General features: G+C 55.2%; 1 protein-coding gene across 2 annotated transcripts; it reads left to right on the forward strand.

Annotated features, from left to right (window-relative positions):
- The first annotated feature begins 1,004 nt into the window (after nt 1-1,004).
- Mylk2 (myosin light chain kinase 2) lies at nt 1,005-14,300 on the forward strand. 2 transcript variants are annotated; one of them, XM_059259681.1, is made up of 13 exons: nt 1,005-1,056; nt 1,531-1,614; nt 2,104-2,497; nt 3,180-3,478; nt 4,883-4,988; nt 5,368-5,461; nt 7,838-7,947; nt 8,030-8,171; nt 10,957-11,027; nt 11,133-11,261; nt 11,835-11,987; nt 12,094-12,226; nt 13,451-14,300. In XM_059259681.1, exons 1-13 carry the CDS (start codon nt 1,005-1,007, stop codon nt 13,529-13,531), a joined length of 1,848 nt encoding a protein of 615 aa, XP_059115664.1. In that variant the 3' UTR covers nt 13,532-14,300. The 2 variants fall into 2 exon arrangements, with proteins under 2 accessions (XP_059115664.1, XP_059115665.1); XM_059259682.1 differs by having other exon boundaries at nt 1,531-1,587; nt 2,131-2,497.
- The last annotated feature ends 2,965 nt before the right edge of the window (nt 14,301-17,265 follow it).

A 17,265-nucleotide genomic window follows, 5' to 3' on the forward strand; every position in this document is an offset into this window, starting at 1 on the left:
TCAGCCTTGGCCAGTGCTCAGGGCCCCTCCCAGAAAAGTGTGGGCTGACAGCTTCTGGGTAGTGGGAGAGGACCCCACAGCATACTCCTCCCTGCCCCATCTCAGCCTGAACACCTCGAGCTCGGGTCCCCATCCCTGAAGAAATTTCCCATCAACCCCTTCTTGAGGGTGGCCATCATATTTCCACTGGCCTCCTTGGGCTATTCAGCCAAGCCTCCATGGCCCTAAAGAACCCAGGAAAAGGAAGTTTTTCCCTAGGGAAAAAAAAAATTGGACCTATGGACAATTAAGCAAGTGACCCTGGCATGATTTCTTACCCAGAGATGGTCTGAGTAGATCCGGATACCAGGGGGCACAGAGGTGGGCCCCGGGGCCCCAGTGGCTCTCCCCAAGCTCCTGGGAACCCCGGGAGGTATGGCATTGAGGCGGGCAAAGCCATGCCTGGGCCTGGCCATAGTCTTGCCCTTCAGCCCCGCCAAGGGCCCCTCTTCTTGTATCCCCTTCCCTCATCCCGGCCACAGGGGATGCCCGGTAAGGCCTGGCCACAGCCTGCTCCCCAGGGCCCAGGTGCCCCTCCTTTTTTCTTCCTGATGGTTCCAAGGCTATTCTACCCCATGTCAGGCCGTGGGAAGAATGCCGTGTCCTCTGAACGGGGGCCAAGAGTGACAGGTGGTGGCAACCCGCACTCCATGGCCCCTGGTGTCAAAGATCCTCCTCTTAGTCTCCGCCTCCGCTGCCCACGCCCCTGCCTCCGCCTCTGCCCACCCGGCCCAATCCCTTACAACCACCCCAGGATTGCGCCTGAGCAGCCGCTGCAGACTGCGGGCCACCAGGTTGCCCCTCTCTATCCAGGTACATCTCTCCTCCCAGTTGCCTGGCCTTGGCCCTCTCTCTCCAAAGCTGGAAAAGAGGCGGGCATCTGACAACTTGGTAACACTTCACTCCTCTTTCTGCAGCTAGAAAGACTTGAGTTAGACAAGCAGAAGCACACGCCTACCTACCTCATGGCTACAGAAAACGGAGCAGTTGAGCTGGGAATCCAGAGCCTGTCAGCAGGTGCCAAGCAGGGGCAGGAGACGGGAGGAGGAGCTACGGAAGGGATGTTTTTGAAGCCAGGGTTGGGCAGGTTCCTTACAGGGGAGTCTGTGCCCAAGGTTTTTTTGCACGGTGCATGAGGGATTTGGGAATGGGGATAATCTGTGGGTGGAGCTGGGCTGGGTCCAGGGCCCGCATGAAGCCCTTGCTGGAGGGACGGGGGAGATGGGAAGCCTCCATCAGTGGCTGTTGGGATTCACTTCAGCGCTAGAATTTGAGGAGTGGTGGGAGAGGCCAGCAAAGCCCATCCAGAGGGGCAGAAGCTGGCGCAGAGCTCCCAAGCGCCTGACAAGTTTGTTACCAAGCGGCTCCAGAGACGTGGTGGGACAGGCATTGACAAGTTGTCCCTCGGTAGGGACCCAGAGCAGGTCTCTGTCCGGCCTGGCAAGGGAAGGAAGTAGGGGGATGCTAATGGATGTCCCCCTTCCTTTGCAGAACAGACACCTATCGGTGCTGCAGGTGATGGACCTCCAGCTTCAGAGAAAGACCCCAGTCCCCCAGCCACAGAGAAAGACCTGGGCCCCTCTAGCACTAAGAAAGACCCTGGGGCAGAGAAAGACCTGGGCCCCCCCAACACGAAGAAAGACCCTGGCACAGAGAAAGACCTGAGCCCCCCCAACACAAAGAAAGACCCTGGCACAGAGAAAGACCAGGGCCCCCCTAACACGAAGAAAGACCCTGGCACAGAGAAAGACCTAGGTCCCCCCAACACAAAGAAAGACCCTGGCACAGAGAAAGACCAGGGCCCCCCTAACACGAAGAAAGACCCCAGCACAGAGAAAGACCTAGGCCCCCCTAACACGAAGAAAGACCCTGGCACAGAGAAAGACCTGGGGCCCCCTAACACGAAGAAAGACCCCAGCACAGAGAAAGACCTGGGCCCCCCTAACACGAAGAAAGACCCTGGCACAGAGAAAGACCTGGGCCCCCCTAACACGAAGAAAGACCCTGGCACAGAGAAAGACCTGGGCCCCCCTAACACGAAGAAAGACCCTGGCACAGAGAAAGACCTGGGCCCCCCTAACACGAAGAAAGGCCCTGGCACTCCAGACCCCCAAAAAGGTCCAGACCCACCCTCTCTGAAGAAAGATACCAAAGCCTCTGCCCCAGAGAAAAAGGGTGACCCAGCCCCAGCTTCAGCCAGCAGCCAGGGCCCTTCAGGAGAGGGAGACAGGGGTGGGGGGCCTGCTGAAGGCAGTGTGGGGCCTCCTGCAGCCTTGCCCCAGCCCACTGCCACAGCCGAGGCCAGCGCCCAGAATCAGGATGCCAAGCAAGCACCCTCGGACAACCAGGGACCTGGAGAGCCCAAGGCGGCCAAGAAGGCAGCAGAGTGTCGAGAAGCAGGAAGAAGAGGCTCACCCGCTTTTCTTCACAGCCCGAGCTGCCCTGCTATCATCTCATGGTGACTGTCCCCACTTGGGGAGGGAGAGGTCGGGTAGCTCCTTTTCCGGGCTTAACCTCCCTGGCTTGAGTACTGGGTATTATCACATCTCTCATTGGGAAGGTACTTCTGTCCTGGGTCCCACCTTCTAACATCCTGTCCCGAAGAACCCAGGAAATTACTTTTGTTCGGAGAACCGAATGTCAGACAGGGGATGTCCCCAAAGGCCACCCAGGCTGCATGTTGTTGTTGTTGTTTTCTCTGGGCTTCTGGGGACTTGTTCCACGAGTGGCGAGCGGCAAGCTCGAGAGAGTAGTAGGCCTTCTTCATTTAATATGAAAAGGCGGCTAACAGTTCATTCATGAAGCTGATGCAGTCAGTTCTGCACAACCGGACACTCGAGAACTGTGGAAACAATAGCGACACTTCTTGCAACCAGCCTGATTGTGACACATTAATGGCAGTTCCATGGCAGCAGTTTTTATGAATCAGGAGCCTTATAGCTTCCTGTCGGCTAGTAGGGTTAGTCACATCATGGCAGTCAGATCCTGTCAATAGTTCCTCCACGTGTTGAGAGTTGGCCTTTGAAGCGGATGAGGTGGAGCTGGATGTATTTGGGGGCAGGGGGACAATGTCGTCTTAGTTCTAAATGGCAAGTAATATCTAGAAGCCTCTAACCGGCACGAGGTGTCTCACTTCTTAGCTCTGAGAAGACACCGGCTGTGAAGCCCCTGAGCGACACAACGGAACTCATCTTTACAGGGGTGTCTATGACCCCCGATTCCCGAGGTCCTGGGCCAGCCAAGGCGGAAGGCGGGACGAACACCCTGGAAGAGAACCAGAAGGCAGAAGCAGAGAAAGCCCCAGGCCAGGCTGGCCGTGCTAAGGTGCAAGGGGACACCTCCCAGAGGATCGAGTTCCAGGCTGTTCCCTCAGAGAGAGCGGAGGTGGGGCAGGGCCTCTGTCTCCCTGCCAGGGAGGAAGACTGCTTCCAAATTCTGGGTAGGTAGGGGCAGGCTGGAGCTGGAGTGTCCTGGGGATGGGGGAGGGAAGGGATGGAGTAGTCCCAAGTATCCTTCCTTATGCAGGGGCCTGGACTACCCTGATCCAGGTCTCCCCCAGGTTCCCTGGTTCAAATGTCACAGGGCACCAGGTAGTGTTTCTTTCTGATAGAGATGGGAAAGGGAAACTAAATGCCCAAAGACAGATGGTGAAGACTGTCGGACCTCAAAACCCGCTTTGGATTTTATCCTACATCCGCTAACATGGGATTTAAAAAGAAAATCACACAGATGTGTAAAGTAGCATAAACTTGCTGAAAAGTGGATTGGGGCTCTGTCTGGGGAGAGGTTCCAATCCTAGGAAACTGGAAATGAAACGGTGGATGGCAGTGTGTCAGGGACCCATAGGTTTCACGAGCGGCACAGGTGTTTGTGTGTGGGACCAGTGGCCGGGGAAGCTGGGCCAGCACTCCGCAGCAGGTACTCAGAGAAAGCTCTGGGCGGCAGGAGAGTCACTTTGAAAAGGGACGGGGGTCCCAGCAGGGGTACTGTCAGGCTGGGGGGGTGGGGTGACATAGGGTCAGGAGAGCTCAGAGTGTCCTGACACCCCCTCCTCCAGACTGAGGTGCCCTGGGAGACCAGCCAGTCTGCCTGGCTGGCGGCAGAGTGCCACCCAGACAGGGTGGGAGGACCTGGCGGCTGGGTGGTGGCCAGGGGCCCTGCCTCCTGCCCCCGCGGTGACAGAGACCTCCGCCCCCGCCCAGAGATCACATCCTTGGCATGACAGGACCTGAACCACCTCCAAGGGCTGTCTGATTTATCACCAGAGTGGCTTCCCTGCCGGCTCTGACTATTTTTAAAGGTTTCCATTCCGATGAGTCAGCCCGCTGGCCTTTGAAGCCCGCTGTCCCCATGATGCTCACTAGGTGGCGGCACGTCACCACCGAACTGCGGCGTCCCTGGGCGCCCCACCGTGGTGTAATCGGGCGGCGAGCAAGTGTCTCCACCCACACCATCATGCAGGCACAGCAGTCCCACAGTCTGGGACTCCACTTCACAGCTGCTGTGGGGGCTTGTTTGGGTGTTTGGGTGTTTTTATTGGAAACATCCCTCCCTCCCCGCTAGAGCTTGTATCCAGTCAGCTAGCTGTCTCATCGTTCTGCAGAGAACCCGAATTTCCCCCTAAAGGAGACAGATTTTGGGTGTTCAAAGGCCATTTTGGGTGTACACGGCCGAACTAGAATTGGAAACTGGGTCCCGTTCTGGCCGGGTGTCCCCCAGGCATCACTTGGTAAACTCAACTCTCCGGGGGCAGTGGGGGCAGATCAGGAGGCAGGAGTGATGCCAGAGACGTTTCCCAGAAGTCCCCACCCCTAGTTCTAACAGCTCAACTCTGTCTCCTTAGATGATTGCCCGCCGCCCCCGGCCCCCTTCCCACACAGGATCGTGGAGCTGAGGACTGGAAATGTCAACAGCGAATTCAGCATGAACTCAAAGGAGGCACTGGGAGGGTGAGACAGGGACCCAAGCCTGGAACCACGCACCGGGGAGTATCCAGCTCCCATGGTCCACTAGGACACGGCCCACATGCATGCACTTGCTTCTACGTGGCCACACTTGCTACCCATCACCTCCTGAGGTGTAACGACTGTGGTCACTTTCCTGGGTGTGCCTTTGGCCACTCCCATAGGAAATGTAGTCTGTTCCACTCACCCCATGCTCTTTAGCCACCATCTTGGTAGGAGAGCCTCTACTTCAGGAGGGAGTTAGGGCCAGTGGGGTCAATGCTCCCACCGCTCAGAGGCGTGGGCCAAGAGGAGAATGGAGCACAGGTCCTTGCTGGCCCGTGGGTCTTGGAAGTGCCCTCACTCCAACTTTTTCTGTTTCCAGCGGTAAGTTTGGAGCTGTGTGTACCTGCACGGAGAAAGCCACAGGCCTCAAGCTGGCAGCCAAGGTCATCAAGAAACAGACTCCAAAGGACAAGGTAGCGGGGGAATGCTGGCCCTACCGTGGGAGATGTTCTCGGATTGGCCACCTCTTATCTCCAGCTACCCACAGTGCTGGGCTAGGACACTGGTGTGAAAAGTTTGTGGCATTAAAGATGCCACATAAGGAGGGGGGGGACACAGCCTGTTACAGGAGGCTGGTGCCCCCAGCCATAAACCAGACACCCCATTTCTCAGCAGCACTGGGAGCAGAGGTGGTTATCCCCTGTGAGAGGCAGTGGGGATCCCAAAGTGCAATGGAGGTGGCCCCTGCCCCCAGGGAACCTGTGTCAAGGAAAGGAGGGTCAATGGAGAGCTTCGCTTCCCACTGCCAGTGGGGTCTGCGTTTACAGCTCACAGCAGCCATGTGCAGGTTCACACGGATCGAGGGCCAGTGGGCGACGTGAGGTGTACCTGGTGTCTCAGGGAAGCTGTGGGGAGCAGAGGGTGTGAGGAGCAACAGCGAGGTTCCTGCCTCAGCCCTGGCTCAGTGGAGTTTCCTGGGCCAGCTTCTACCAAGTGAAGGTTTTGCAGATGGAGGTGTTTGAGTGGCAGGGGAGGCTTTGGGGCTTTCAGGCAGAGGACTGTGGAAATGAGGCTCAAGCTGGGCAATTTCCTGGCATTCTGGGTTCACTCTAGCATCACAGAGATGGAAGAAGGGATGGAAAAAAGAAGGGAGGAGGGACCCAGGGGTCAGAGATAGCAGGGGCTCAAGTTCCAGGGTGTTGTAGGCAAAGGCAGTCTCTGTGTGAAAGGCTGGGGCCCACCAAGACCACGGGAGCAGCACCACAGTGCTCCAGAGCACTGATTCCCTTTGCCCGGAGCACAGCTGGGAGGAGCAAGTTTTGTGTGTGGTCCTCCCCTGCTCTGGTGTGTGGATCTTTTACTTATGTATTTACTTCTTTGAGATGGGGGCTCCTATATCCCAGAGTACCTTGAACTCACTTTGGAGCAGAGGCTGACCCTGAACTCCAGGTCCCCCTGCTTCTACTTTCTGAGTGTTGGGATTGCAGGAATTTGTCACTATGTCCAGTTTACGCCGTTCTGGGGATTAAACCCAGGGACTCATGCATGCTAGGCAGGCACTCTACCTACCCACTGAGCTACACCCCAAGTCTCCGATCTGTACTTCTGACTCATCTTCACTGGCTTCTATCACAGGATCTGGTTCAGCATGACTACTCAGTGTCCATGCGCCGTGTGAGTTAACTGAAGCCAGCTGTTGGTTAATTGATCATGGAACTTTTTTTTTTCTTTGCCTTCCACTGTACCAGGTGCCAGAGAAATGTCACAGGACTGAAACAGTCCCCAACCTCATGGGACCAGCACATCAGAGAATAGGGACAGATAGATGACTAAAAGCTGGAACAGAATGAAGAGCATGACACCAGGTGTTGAGAGGTGCCAGACAGAAAGAGAACCAGGGCAGTGACGGGGAGTTTGTTTGATCAGAGGGACCCTGTTAGATGCGGGCCTCTCTGGGGAAGTGGTAGGCGGCGAAGTGAGAGCGGGATGAAGGGGTGGGATGAAGGGGAAAGGGTACAGCTGGACAGTCTTGTACTGATGCCTCGAGGTTAACAACTGCCCTGGAGAGGCAGGTGCCCGGAGAGGCAGGTGCCCAGAGAGGCAGGTGCCTAGAGAGGCCTGATGAGTAGCACATGCCAGTTTCATTCCCACCATAGCCTACATCAGCCCAGCAGTGTGACCCCTAGCCTGAAAGTTACAAGTGAAGGTTGTTTAGAGTAGAAGGAAGGGGTGAGGGATGGCTGAGTTTCTGATCTAGTTTAAGGTGGTACTGTGCCCAAGGCCTTAATGATGGACTGTCAGTGGGCATGCAGAGACCACAGCTCCTAGCTCTTTGTCCCCAGTGCTTGGGTGAAGATTCTGTCTTTTTTTTTTTTTTTCCTGAAGGCTGCTGGCAAGTCACTCATGGAGAAGGGTTGGTATCAAGGACTTACTTAGCACATGGTGAATCTGGGGCTTTCTTAGATCCCCAACGGAAATGGCAAAGATGGCGGCTGGATAGATTAGAGTCTAGAGATGAAAGCAGTGTTCAGAGGCAGTGTTATGTAATTGAGAATCAACCCCATCTTAGGGATGGGGGTTGAACAGGGTCTTACTGTGTGATCCAGGCTGGTCTCGAACTCTCGACCCTCCTGCCTCTGCCTCCTTAATTCTGGGATTCAAGCGTGTGCCACCACACACGGCTTTGGGAACTGATTACACCTGGATACAACATAGCTATGGATTTGATGCGGGTGCTCAGGGTGAGGTTATGGGGAGAGAGTGGTGGAGGCAAGGAGACCAGGAGGGAGGAACCTGGAGGGTGGGGGTGTTGGTGCCCAGTGGGTCCCTTTGATTTTCCTGCTTCCCAGGAAATGGTCATGTTGGAGATCGAGGTCATGAACCAACTGAACCACCGCAATCTGATCCAGCTGTACTCGGCCATTGAGACCTCACATGAGATCATCCTGTTCATGGAGTAGTGAGTGCCCGCTGTGGGTGCCGGGGCTGGGTGGCAGGGCCAGCAGCCCGGAGCCAGTCTGCAGAGGGGTCTGTGCACACAGCATCGAGGGCGGCGAGCTCTTTGAGAGGATCGTGGATGAGGACTACCATCTGACCGAGGTGGATACCATGGTGTTTGTCAGGCAGATCTGCGATGGGATCCTCTTCATGCACAAGATGAGAGTCCTGCACTTGGACCTCAAGGTAGTGGGCTGGAACAGCACTGACCACTGGGTGTCACTGTTGTCACGACTCATTTCTCTAGCTCCTCCTACTCCTCCTTCCCCATCCCTCCTTCCAGCTCACTCAGGGTGGACCACGAGTGCTTGCTAAGTGCTAGGGATGGAGGCAGGGAGGGAGTCGGGGGAGGCGTGCCTTGGTCTCAGTGTCCATGGAGCTCACTGTCTGGTGTTTGATGCATTCCAGCCTCTGTGATGGCTTGTGACTGGTACCGCCAGTGTACCGCCCTTACTCAGAAGGAGAACCTAGTGCTGAGGGCCACTTTATAGCAGCCCAGTGTCCTGGGACTCCTCCATGGCGCTCACTGAGAAGCCTCCTGGCATTGTCCCAGTGCACAGGACGCAGGCAGTAGTAGTGATCTCTACAAGAGGACTTTCACACCCCGAGCTAACAGAGTTCCTTGCACATAGCTGACCAGAGACAGCAAACAGATTTTACACGGTACTCACTCCCATCAGCACCAGTGGCTGCCGAGAGCTTAGAAACACCTACCTATGGCACGGAATGGGGAGGAGAAACACAAATTACCAGGTGTCTCCTGTCTCTGTGGCAGATGCTAATGAATATTGAGTAGAAAGTGACTAAGCTCCGTCAGTACAGGGGTGGTACCTGTGTTCATTCACTTAACTCACAGGTGCTGAGTACCTGCAGGAAAGACCGATCCTAGTGTGGGAACTTAGAATGGGGACTAGGATGGACATGTTCCCTGTTCGTTATACAGTGTCCAAATAAACAAAATTCATAAAAAAGGTTATGAAAGGCACAATGGAGTATCCAGGACATGCACAGGGTAGAGATGGAGAAGCAAACATTTGTCTGGTGGAGTAGGGCCATGGATGCGGGCATCCAACAGCTTTTGGCTTTGCTTGGTGTCATGTTCTGAGAGGGCGTGGGATTCTCCCAGCAGCTCCTGCGATTACCTATGAGGACACACAGGGAAGGAGAGAGAGGAGATGGTTTTCAGTGGGGCCTAGGTGGAGGAGGTTATGGAGGCTATGGTAGGAAGCTGGGAGAGAGCTGGTGGGAGCTGGAGGGGTGCACTTTGAAAAGTAGGGGTACCTGGCTGAGGGTGTGTGTGGAGTGGGTTGGCAAAGAGTCAGAGGTGATTACAGGGGCAGATGGGGGGTCCCTCTAGGAGCTAGGGTAGCTGGAGAGCTACATGGGGGAACATGTTGTTCCCCCATGAAGGCTGATTTGGGGGGTAGTGTAGGACTCCTAATTAAAATACAAGGTCCCAGGAGAAAGGACTCTGCCTCCAGGAATGTGGCTTCCAGGATAACCACAAGGGTTTGCTCAGAAGAGGGGCTCATGGTGCAGAAAGCAGTGTGTCTCGGCAGCAGGCCGTCCCTAGGTCTGGTGGGAATAGGTTTCTGAGAAAGCTTGGGTCGGTTTGTGGGTCCCTTGTGGGTTTGTACCTGGGGCCATTCTATCTCTCCCTGCTTTGGGACGCTAGCTAAGTTACAAAAGTCCTTAGGTCTTGCTTCTACGGGAACACGGTGATTTCAAAGAGGTCCCCAGGAAACCTCAAACTGAATGGCCACAGAACTCAAACAACAGTAGAGTTACACAGAGGGGTCAGGTCAGGGGTGATGAAGACCCTGGAAGGGGTAGGTGTGAAAGGTGCACCCCATCACTCCACAGAGGTGGAACCCCTTGCTACTCCGCAGAGGTGGTGGAGTTTGTGTGGTAGCTTCTGCCTTTGAACCATGTTCACTTCAGTGTTCACCCCCCTTACTCTTGACCTAGCCCTGTGTCCCCTGTGGTAAGAAGATAAAGTGAAGGCCTGGTGTGAGTTTATGCACCCCTTGACTAGCACAGCTTTCCACCAGTCTGGTAGAGCATGGGAGAGGCTGGGAGAAGAAGGTGGTCCCTGGCCTGGGACACCGAGGAGGAAGGTGGCAGATGCCTGTAGTTCAAGCGCTGAGGCTGAGGGATTGCTCAAGCCTGGGAATTCAGAACCGGACTGGGGTAGCATAGGGAGACCTTCATCTCAAAAAATCAATATAAGGCATTGGGTAGGTGGCTAAGTCTGTAAAGGGTTTGCATGGCAAGCACAAGAACTTGGACTTGGGTTTGGATGCCCAGCAACCATGTTTAAAAAAAAAAAAAAGCCAGATGCAGTGGTGCATGCTGTAATCCCAGCAGTGGGGAGCTGGAGACCGGAAGATCTGGGGACCTGCTGGCCAACCAGTTTCACCAATCAGTGAACCCAAGTCCAGTGAGAGACTCTATCTCAAAAAGCAGGGTGGAGAATGATTGAGAAAGACACACACTCAGTCTCCACACGTGCACACATCAGCACAACACACAATACATACATAAAAAGAAATAAAGTACCATAGGCCTAATGCTTTGCGAGAGGCGGGCACTGCCCAGCTGAGAGCAGGAGAAACCTCGCTGACCAGGGGCCTCTTCGCGGCCCTACAAGGCTCCTAGTTCTGATAACATCCTTGCCTGGCCTCCAGCCAGGGCACACTGCCTATCTGCAGACCTCAGTTTCTCCACCCTCCACAGGACGGTGGAGAGAAATTCCATCTGTGCCTCCTGGGTAGTCTTGTGCTTTGAGACAAGCCCCTTACAGGACCTCAGCCTGCTTAGGCTGAGAGCAGGCAGGCCCAGTGGATCTCTGAGTATCACCTAAAGATTTATTCCCTCATGTGGGGCCCCAGCAAGGGACCAGGGCGGAGCTTGTGGGGAAAGGAGGGTGAGCTGGGTCAGAGGCCAACCTGGGCCATCCCTGTCTCCTCAGCCAGAGAACATCCTGTGTGTGAATACCACTGGTCACTTGGTGAAGATAATTGACTTTGGCCTGGCACGGAGGTACCAGCTGGCTGGCTGGGAAGGTGGGGCCTAGAAGTGTGGTGGTGAAGGGCCTGGATGTTTCTGGTGGCAGCTGGGGACCTGAGCTCTCAGTCTCTCTCCCAGGTATAACCCCAATGAAAAGCTGAAGGTGAATTTTGGGACCCCGGAGTTCCTGTCACCCGAGGTGGTGAACTATGACCAGATCTCTGACAAGACTGACATGTGGAGCCTGGGGGTGATCACCTACATGCTGTGAGCCCTGGGGGAGGTGCTGGCTGAAGTCAGCAGGGGCACAGGGGTGGGTAGAAGAGGACAAGACTGGCCTTGGGGGTTCCGGTGAGGTGGTCTTACCTCCCTGATCCCTCAGCCAGTTTTTTTTTTTTTTTTTTTTTTTTTTTTTGGAGGGGGAATGCTAAGGAGAATCAGAAAGGGAGACTTTGTACCCATTTTATATTTGCAAAAACCAAGGTCCCCTGAAAGCACAGCATCCCATCCCAGGGCAGACTCTGGACAGCAGACTCCCCATGCCCTGGGGTTGGGGACAGAGGGACAGTGGACATCAGTTGTGTGTGCTCACTGTGTGTTTCACACTCACCCGTCTTCATCTTTACTGCAACCCTGGGAAGCTGGGGTGATTATGCCCATTTTACAGATGAGAAGAGTGAGGCTCAGAGAGGGGAAGTGACTTGCCCAAAGTCACCCAGCCAGATTCAAACCCAGGTCTGTCCCACTCTGGAAGCCCGGGGTCTTTCCAGCACATGCTGCTTCCCAGGCTCTGCTCCACCCTGCTGCCTCACTCTCTTGCCCAACTCTCCTCCCCTCTAGACTGAGTGGGCTCTCCCCCTTCCTGGGAGATGATGACACAGAGACCCTGAACAATGTCCTGTCCGCCAACTGGTACTTTGATGAGGAGACCTTTGAGGCTGTGTCGGATGAGGCCAAAGATTTTGTTTCCAGTCTCATCACGAAGGACCAGAGGTAAAGCTTACCTGGGCTGGGAACCCTGTACGGTCAAGGGCAGAGCGCTTGTCTGGGCCAAGCGGGCTGGCATAGGCCTGTCCTCACCAGGCTGCCTTCTCCACAGCGCCCGAATGAGTGCGGAGCAGTGCCTCGCCCACCCCTGGCTCAACAACCTGGCGGAGAAAGCCAAACGCTGCAACCGCCGTCTGAAGTCCCAGATCCTGCTTAAGAAATACCTCATGAAGAGGCGCTGGAAGGTACCAGAGCTGGGGCAGGAGGAGGAGGAGGGCTGAGAGGTGGGACAGCCCCGTTGGCTTGGCAGTCTCTGTTGACAGGGCCTGGCTTGTCTGGAAAACACGGGCTTTTCTCTGGGTCCTGGGCTAGCTCCCATTCTGAGCTGGAGTTGTTCACCCACCCTGCCTGCCAAGGGAGGATCGTTAATGGAGGGTTCAGGCTCCAGAGAGCATCTCTGACCCCTCTCCTCCTCCATTTCCCAAATATTTATAGGATAGCCATACTTCCAAACGCTCCGCTGCTGTGGCGGAGACGGGAGGCCGGAATCTGGGTCTTGTGGATTTGACTTTCGGTGACTATAGAGAGTTCTTAGGAGAGGGGTTGGGAGTGCCAGGGGAGGGGTTACACCTTTGAACAGGGAGGGACCAGTGAGGAGGAACAGGTGCACCCAGACCTCAAGGAGATGGGGGAGGGAGCCAGGCAGAGGAGCAGCCGATGTGAAGCCCCAAGGCAGACCGCGCGGCCAGCGAGTGTGAGCAGCAGGCAGCAGGCTGGTTGGCTGGAATGGAAAGGGAGGTCAGAGTGGAACAGGCTGTGGAGCAGTGGCAATTCTGTGACCCTTCAATACAGTTCCTCACATTGTGGTGACCCCAGCCATCAAAATTATTGCTATTGCTACTTCATTACTGTAATTTTGCTACGGTTGCAAATCATAACATAAAAAAATCCGTGTTTTTTTTATGGTCTTAGGCCACCCTCGTGAAAGGGTCTCTGACCCTCAAAGGGGTGGAGACTCACAGGTTGAGAACCAGTGCTGTAGAGGGACTCATAGATCAGGGTGAGGAGTCTCTTTTGCTTGGACAGTGTCATGGAGCTTTTTATAGCTGGGTTGGGCACTGTGTCTCCCCTGGCCTCTGACCCTCCTTTAATGAGGGGGGAATCTTCTAACAGTCTTTAAAATTTTTATTTAACATTTATTTATTGTGTGCATATAATGGAGGGAGTGTTCAGAGGACATACTCATGTGGAGGCCTATGTGTGGAGGTCAGAGGATGCCTTTGGGAGTGAGTTCTCTCCTTCTACCATGTGGCTCCCAGGGATTGAACTCAGGCTTGGCTGCCAGTGCCTTTCCTTATCTGTTAAGCTCTCTCTCTCTCTCTGGCCAGAAGGGGGGACTCTTAAGGACACTCCACCCCAAGGTTCTCCTCTGCTGAAGTGCTGACCAGAATTCCTCTCTTGTCCCCCAGAGAAACTTCATCGCTGTCAGCGCGGCCAACCGCTTCAAGAAGATCAGTAGCTCGGGAGCACTGATGGCTCTGGGGGTCTGAGCCCCAGGAGCAGCTGAGCCTGGACGCAGCTGCACAGTGGTCAAGGCTGAAGCCACACAGCTCAGAAGGCCAGAGAGAGCCAGATCTCTAGGGGAGGCTGGTCAGAGCAAAGCTGCACCAGGCTGGGAGACTTGGAGGCTTGGGGCTCCCCAGGCCTTTATTTGCTACCACGTCTCCTATGTGAACATGGAGTGTGCGGCCTGGAATCCATCTTGCTACCGCCTCCTCAGACAGGGCTGCGGCCCATCAGCCCCACCCAGACTCCAAGGACGTCCAGGCCATTCCCTACTCCCTCCTTTGAACCGCTGCCCTGTAGCCTCTGCTTTGCCCCACCAGGGGCACCCTTGCCTGGAGTGGAATGGCTGGGGTTCCAGCAGGTGGGCTGCTGTGGTGGTGGATGGGAAGCTTCTAGAAGGGTAAGAATGCAGCCCAGCTGCTAGGGGAGACAGAGAGGCTTTGTGTGAGAGGACCTCCATGGCCTGCCTCATACTCCCAACAGATCATCTGGCCTCCTGGCCCCCACCCATTGTTTTTGTGACCACCAACACACAGGAACTCTGAGAGAAAGCCAGCCCAGGCCTGGAGTGGTGGTGGTGGTGGTAGAGAGAGGCCTGGGAGACATGAGACTACCCCCAAGTCCAGCCCAGCTACTCCGTGCCCATCCCAGGGGCATTGACAACCTCAGATGACAGGATGAACTGGCCCACGACGACGAGGAGTATGAAGCCACCGGGCAGTCCCCAACCTGCTCTCAGCTTGTGCCTTGTAAATAAACATACAGGTTGGAGGCAGCCTCCTTCCCTCTGCATGTGCACTAATTTGTGTGAGACCACAAATGACTGCATTAACTGTGCACCTACTATGTGCTAGGCACTGAGTTCACACATCTACGCACAGTGTGGTGTTCACAGATGCAGGCTCAGGAGCTAGATTACCGAACGTATGCTGTGTTTACGTGGCTTCCTCGCTGCGCCTCAATTCCCTCACCTGTGAGAGGGTAGAAGTACAGAGTGACTTGTGCTGGACTCTGGTCATGGGCACAGCAGGGATTATTAGATCATTATTCTTTGGAGTAGGATGGTGAGGTAGATATGATGTGTATTTCACAGAGGGAAACTGAGTCAGGTGGTGAGACCCAGGTAAGAGCCGCCTCACAGAGAAGAGAGAATGATGGTGCATTGGTGAGATGGAGACAAGATGAATTTTACGTGGCCCAGGGAGGAAATGGGGGTGCTCCGTATCCACGTCCAATAGGTGAGGAAACAGGCTCAGAGCAAGGAAGGAGCTTGAAGCCTGCTAGTAAGTCTGGGCCTGGGCCTTGAAACAAACTTTTGCCGTGAGCTCAACATTGATCAAGGAGGGAGCAGGGCGTCCAGGAAAGGCTAACAGATCCCACGGCCTGTGATGTCTATCTGCTATAGTAAGCCCCGCTTTCTGCTCTCACTGGCCTCATCCAGGCCACCCATGCAGGCAGAGGCCATCTGCCGCAGGAACAGCTAGGAAGGCACATCGGAGCCATACTAGTGCCCAGACTTTGACTGAGAGGTGACTGAGCCCCAGGCGAGGAGGCTTGGGGTGAGGTGGCCTGCCGGAGTGGCAGAGTGGTGAGCACCAGGGTCCCAAGCCTGCAGTGACCAGCACAGAAGTACTGTACTCTGTCAGAGAGAAAGGGTGATTTCAGGAAGGCTCAAGAGGCTGCTGGGAACCAGGATCAGTACCCAGACCCATCAGGCAATGGTTTTGCTCTTGCTGCTGCCCGGCTACCCCTGGCTTGGCCCTTGGGTGTGTCCACAGATTGAGACCTGAACGATGTTGTGCATACCTTTCTTGCTTCCATGACTGTAGAACCAGGCACCTCACCCCTCACCCCTGACTGCCTTGTTCATGCAGGGCCAGGTACCACATGGGGTGTGGGATCTGGGTCTTGGGGGGTTGGGGAGAATCTAAGCTTGACCTTAGCACTGGGAATTGAAAGTTTCAAAAACCTGGTTTGGCCTGTGAATGGCAGCTGTACTACTGGCAGGGCCCCCAAGACCACACACTGCTGCCCACTGCCCACTGGTACCCTGCTGCCTCCTCCACCTCCGACCTCTGCCAGCTGGGCCTGGGTTTCCACTGAGTGATCCTCTTTGCCTCACTGGCCGCACCCTGGCTGAGCATCAGGCCACACAGAACGATGATGAGATGATGAGTCACCCCTGAGAGGGAGGAAAGGGGATAAGGTTTAGCCTGAGCAGAGATCCAAGGTCTGGATCCCACCAGGGGACCCGTGGCCACAACAGGGAAGGCCCCTCACCAAAGACTTCAACAGTACAAACCAGAACCCTGACTCCAAGCACAAGTTTCTTTCTTTCTTTCTTTCTTTCTTTCTTTCTTTCTTTCTTTCTTTCTTTCTTTCTTTCTTTCTTTCTCTCTCTCTCTCTCTCTCTCTCTCTCTCTCTCTCTCTCTCTTTCTTTCTTTCTTTCTTTCTTTTTTTTGGAGACAGGAGCTCTCTGTTAGCTCTGGCTTTCCTGGAACTCACTATGTAGACCAGGCTGCCCTTGAACTCACAGAGTTCTGCCTGCCTCTGCCTCCTGAGTGCTGAGATTAAAGGTGTGCGCCACCACACCCGGCTCTGTTTCCCGTCTCTATAACTTGATCACAGCCTTAGCTCTTTCTTCTGCAGCTCCCAGGGGCGATCGTGACAGTTGAGACACAGGACGGGGGCTCGACTTTACGTCTCTGGTGAGGGAACAGGTTCAAAGAGGAAAGATGACTCGCCTCAGGCCACACAAGTTAATACTTCCGGAGCAAGCAGCCCTCTGAGAACCCCAGGCAGGGATGGTCACTCTCCAACCCCAAATCTGCCCTGCGGCCCTTCTTCCCCCAGACACATGTCAGCGTGAGTAATCAGACACCTTTGGGCCGCTCAGGACCCTGGGGACGGAGAATATAGACTTGACAACATAGATGGGAGAATGGCGTTTCATAAGGACTTTTTCTCTCCCAAGACAGGATCTCACTATGTAGCCCTGGCTGTCCTAGAACTCTCTGTGTGGACCAGGTTGGCTTCGAACTCACAGAGACCCGCCTGGCTCTGCCTCCCAAGTGCTGAGACTAAAGGCGTGCGCCACTACGCCCAGGTTCATAGGGACTTTTTGATCTCTCAAAACCTGCAGAGCACACTCAGGCAAAGCCAGAACCCTTGCCCTGTTACAGAGTTGCATCTGCCTCTCTGGAGACTGGGACCTGCCTGAGCCCTACTGCTCTCAATAGAGTTCTGTCCCTGGCTGCCACTGGGAGAAAGGAGTCTGTACCTTAGAGCTGCACTAAGGGAGGCAGAGTCCACAGCTGACAGCGGACTCCCAGAGTGTAGCCCATGTCCAGGGCTCTGGGCCTGGGGCCCTGCCATCCCCAGGATGCCAGGCTACGAGCTTCCTGAACTCCAGGAAGAGCAGACCCTGCTCCTCACCGTCCAGGGGCATGGCTGGTCCTGCACAGTCTCAACAACAGTGCAGTGGCTGTCCCCTGTGTCACAGATATGTGTGCCTCCCTTGGGCTGGGCCTGGACACTCCTCTGGGCCAAGAAGGGTTAAGCGCTTCCAGTGGACCCTCCTCCTAGCTGGGCCCAGCCCAGAGAGTGTTCCTCCAAGGCCATTTCCTGCCTCTGGGCCTGGGCCAGGCCCACAGTGACCACCCCCTGGGTCTGGAAGCCACCGAGGCCACATCTGGTTTGGATTACCCCAGCACTGGT

The sequence above is a fragment of the Peromyscus eremicus genome, chromosome 4 (genome assembly GCF_949786415.1).
Source record: "Peromyscus eremicus chromosome 4, PerEre_H2_v1, whole genome shotgun sequence".
Lineage (NCBI taxonomy): Eukaryota > Metazoa > Chordata > Mammalia > Rodentia > Cricetidae > Peromyscus > Peromyscus eremicus.

Coding starts and splice junctions, on each gene's coding strand:
- Mylk2 (XM_059259681.1), top strand. CDS start 1,005: ATGGCTACAGAAAACGGAGCAGTTGAGCTGGGAATCCAGAGCCTGTCA. Junction 3,479..4,882: donor AGACTGCTTCCAAATTCTGG/GTAGGTAGGGGC, acceptor CTGTCTCCTTAG/ATGATTGCCCGCCGCCCCCG. Junction 4,989..5,367: donor TCAAAGGAGGCACTGGGAGG/GTGAGACAGGGA, acceptor TTCTGTTTCCAG/CGGTAAGTTTGGAGCTGTGT.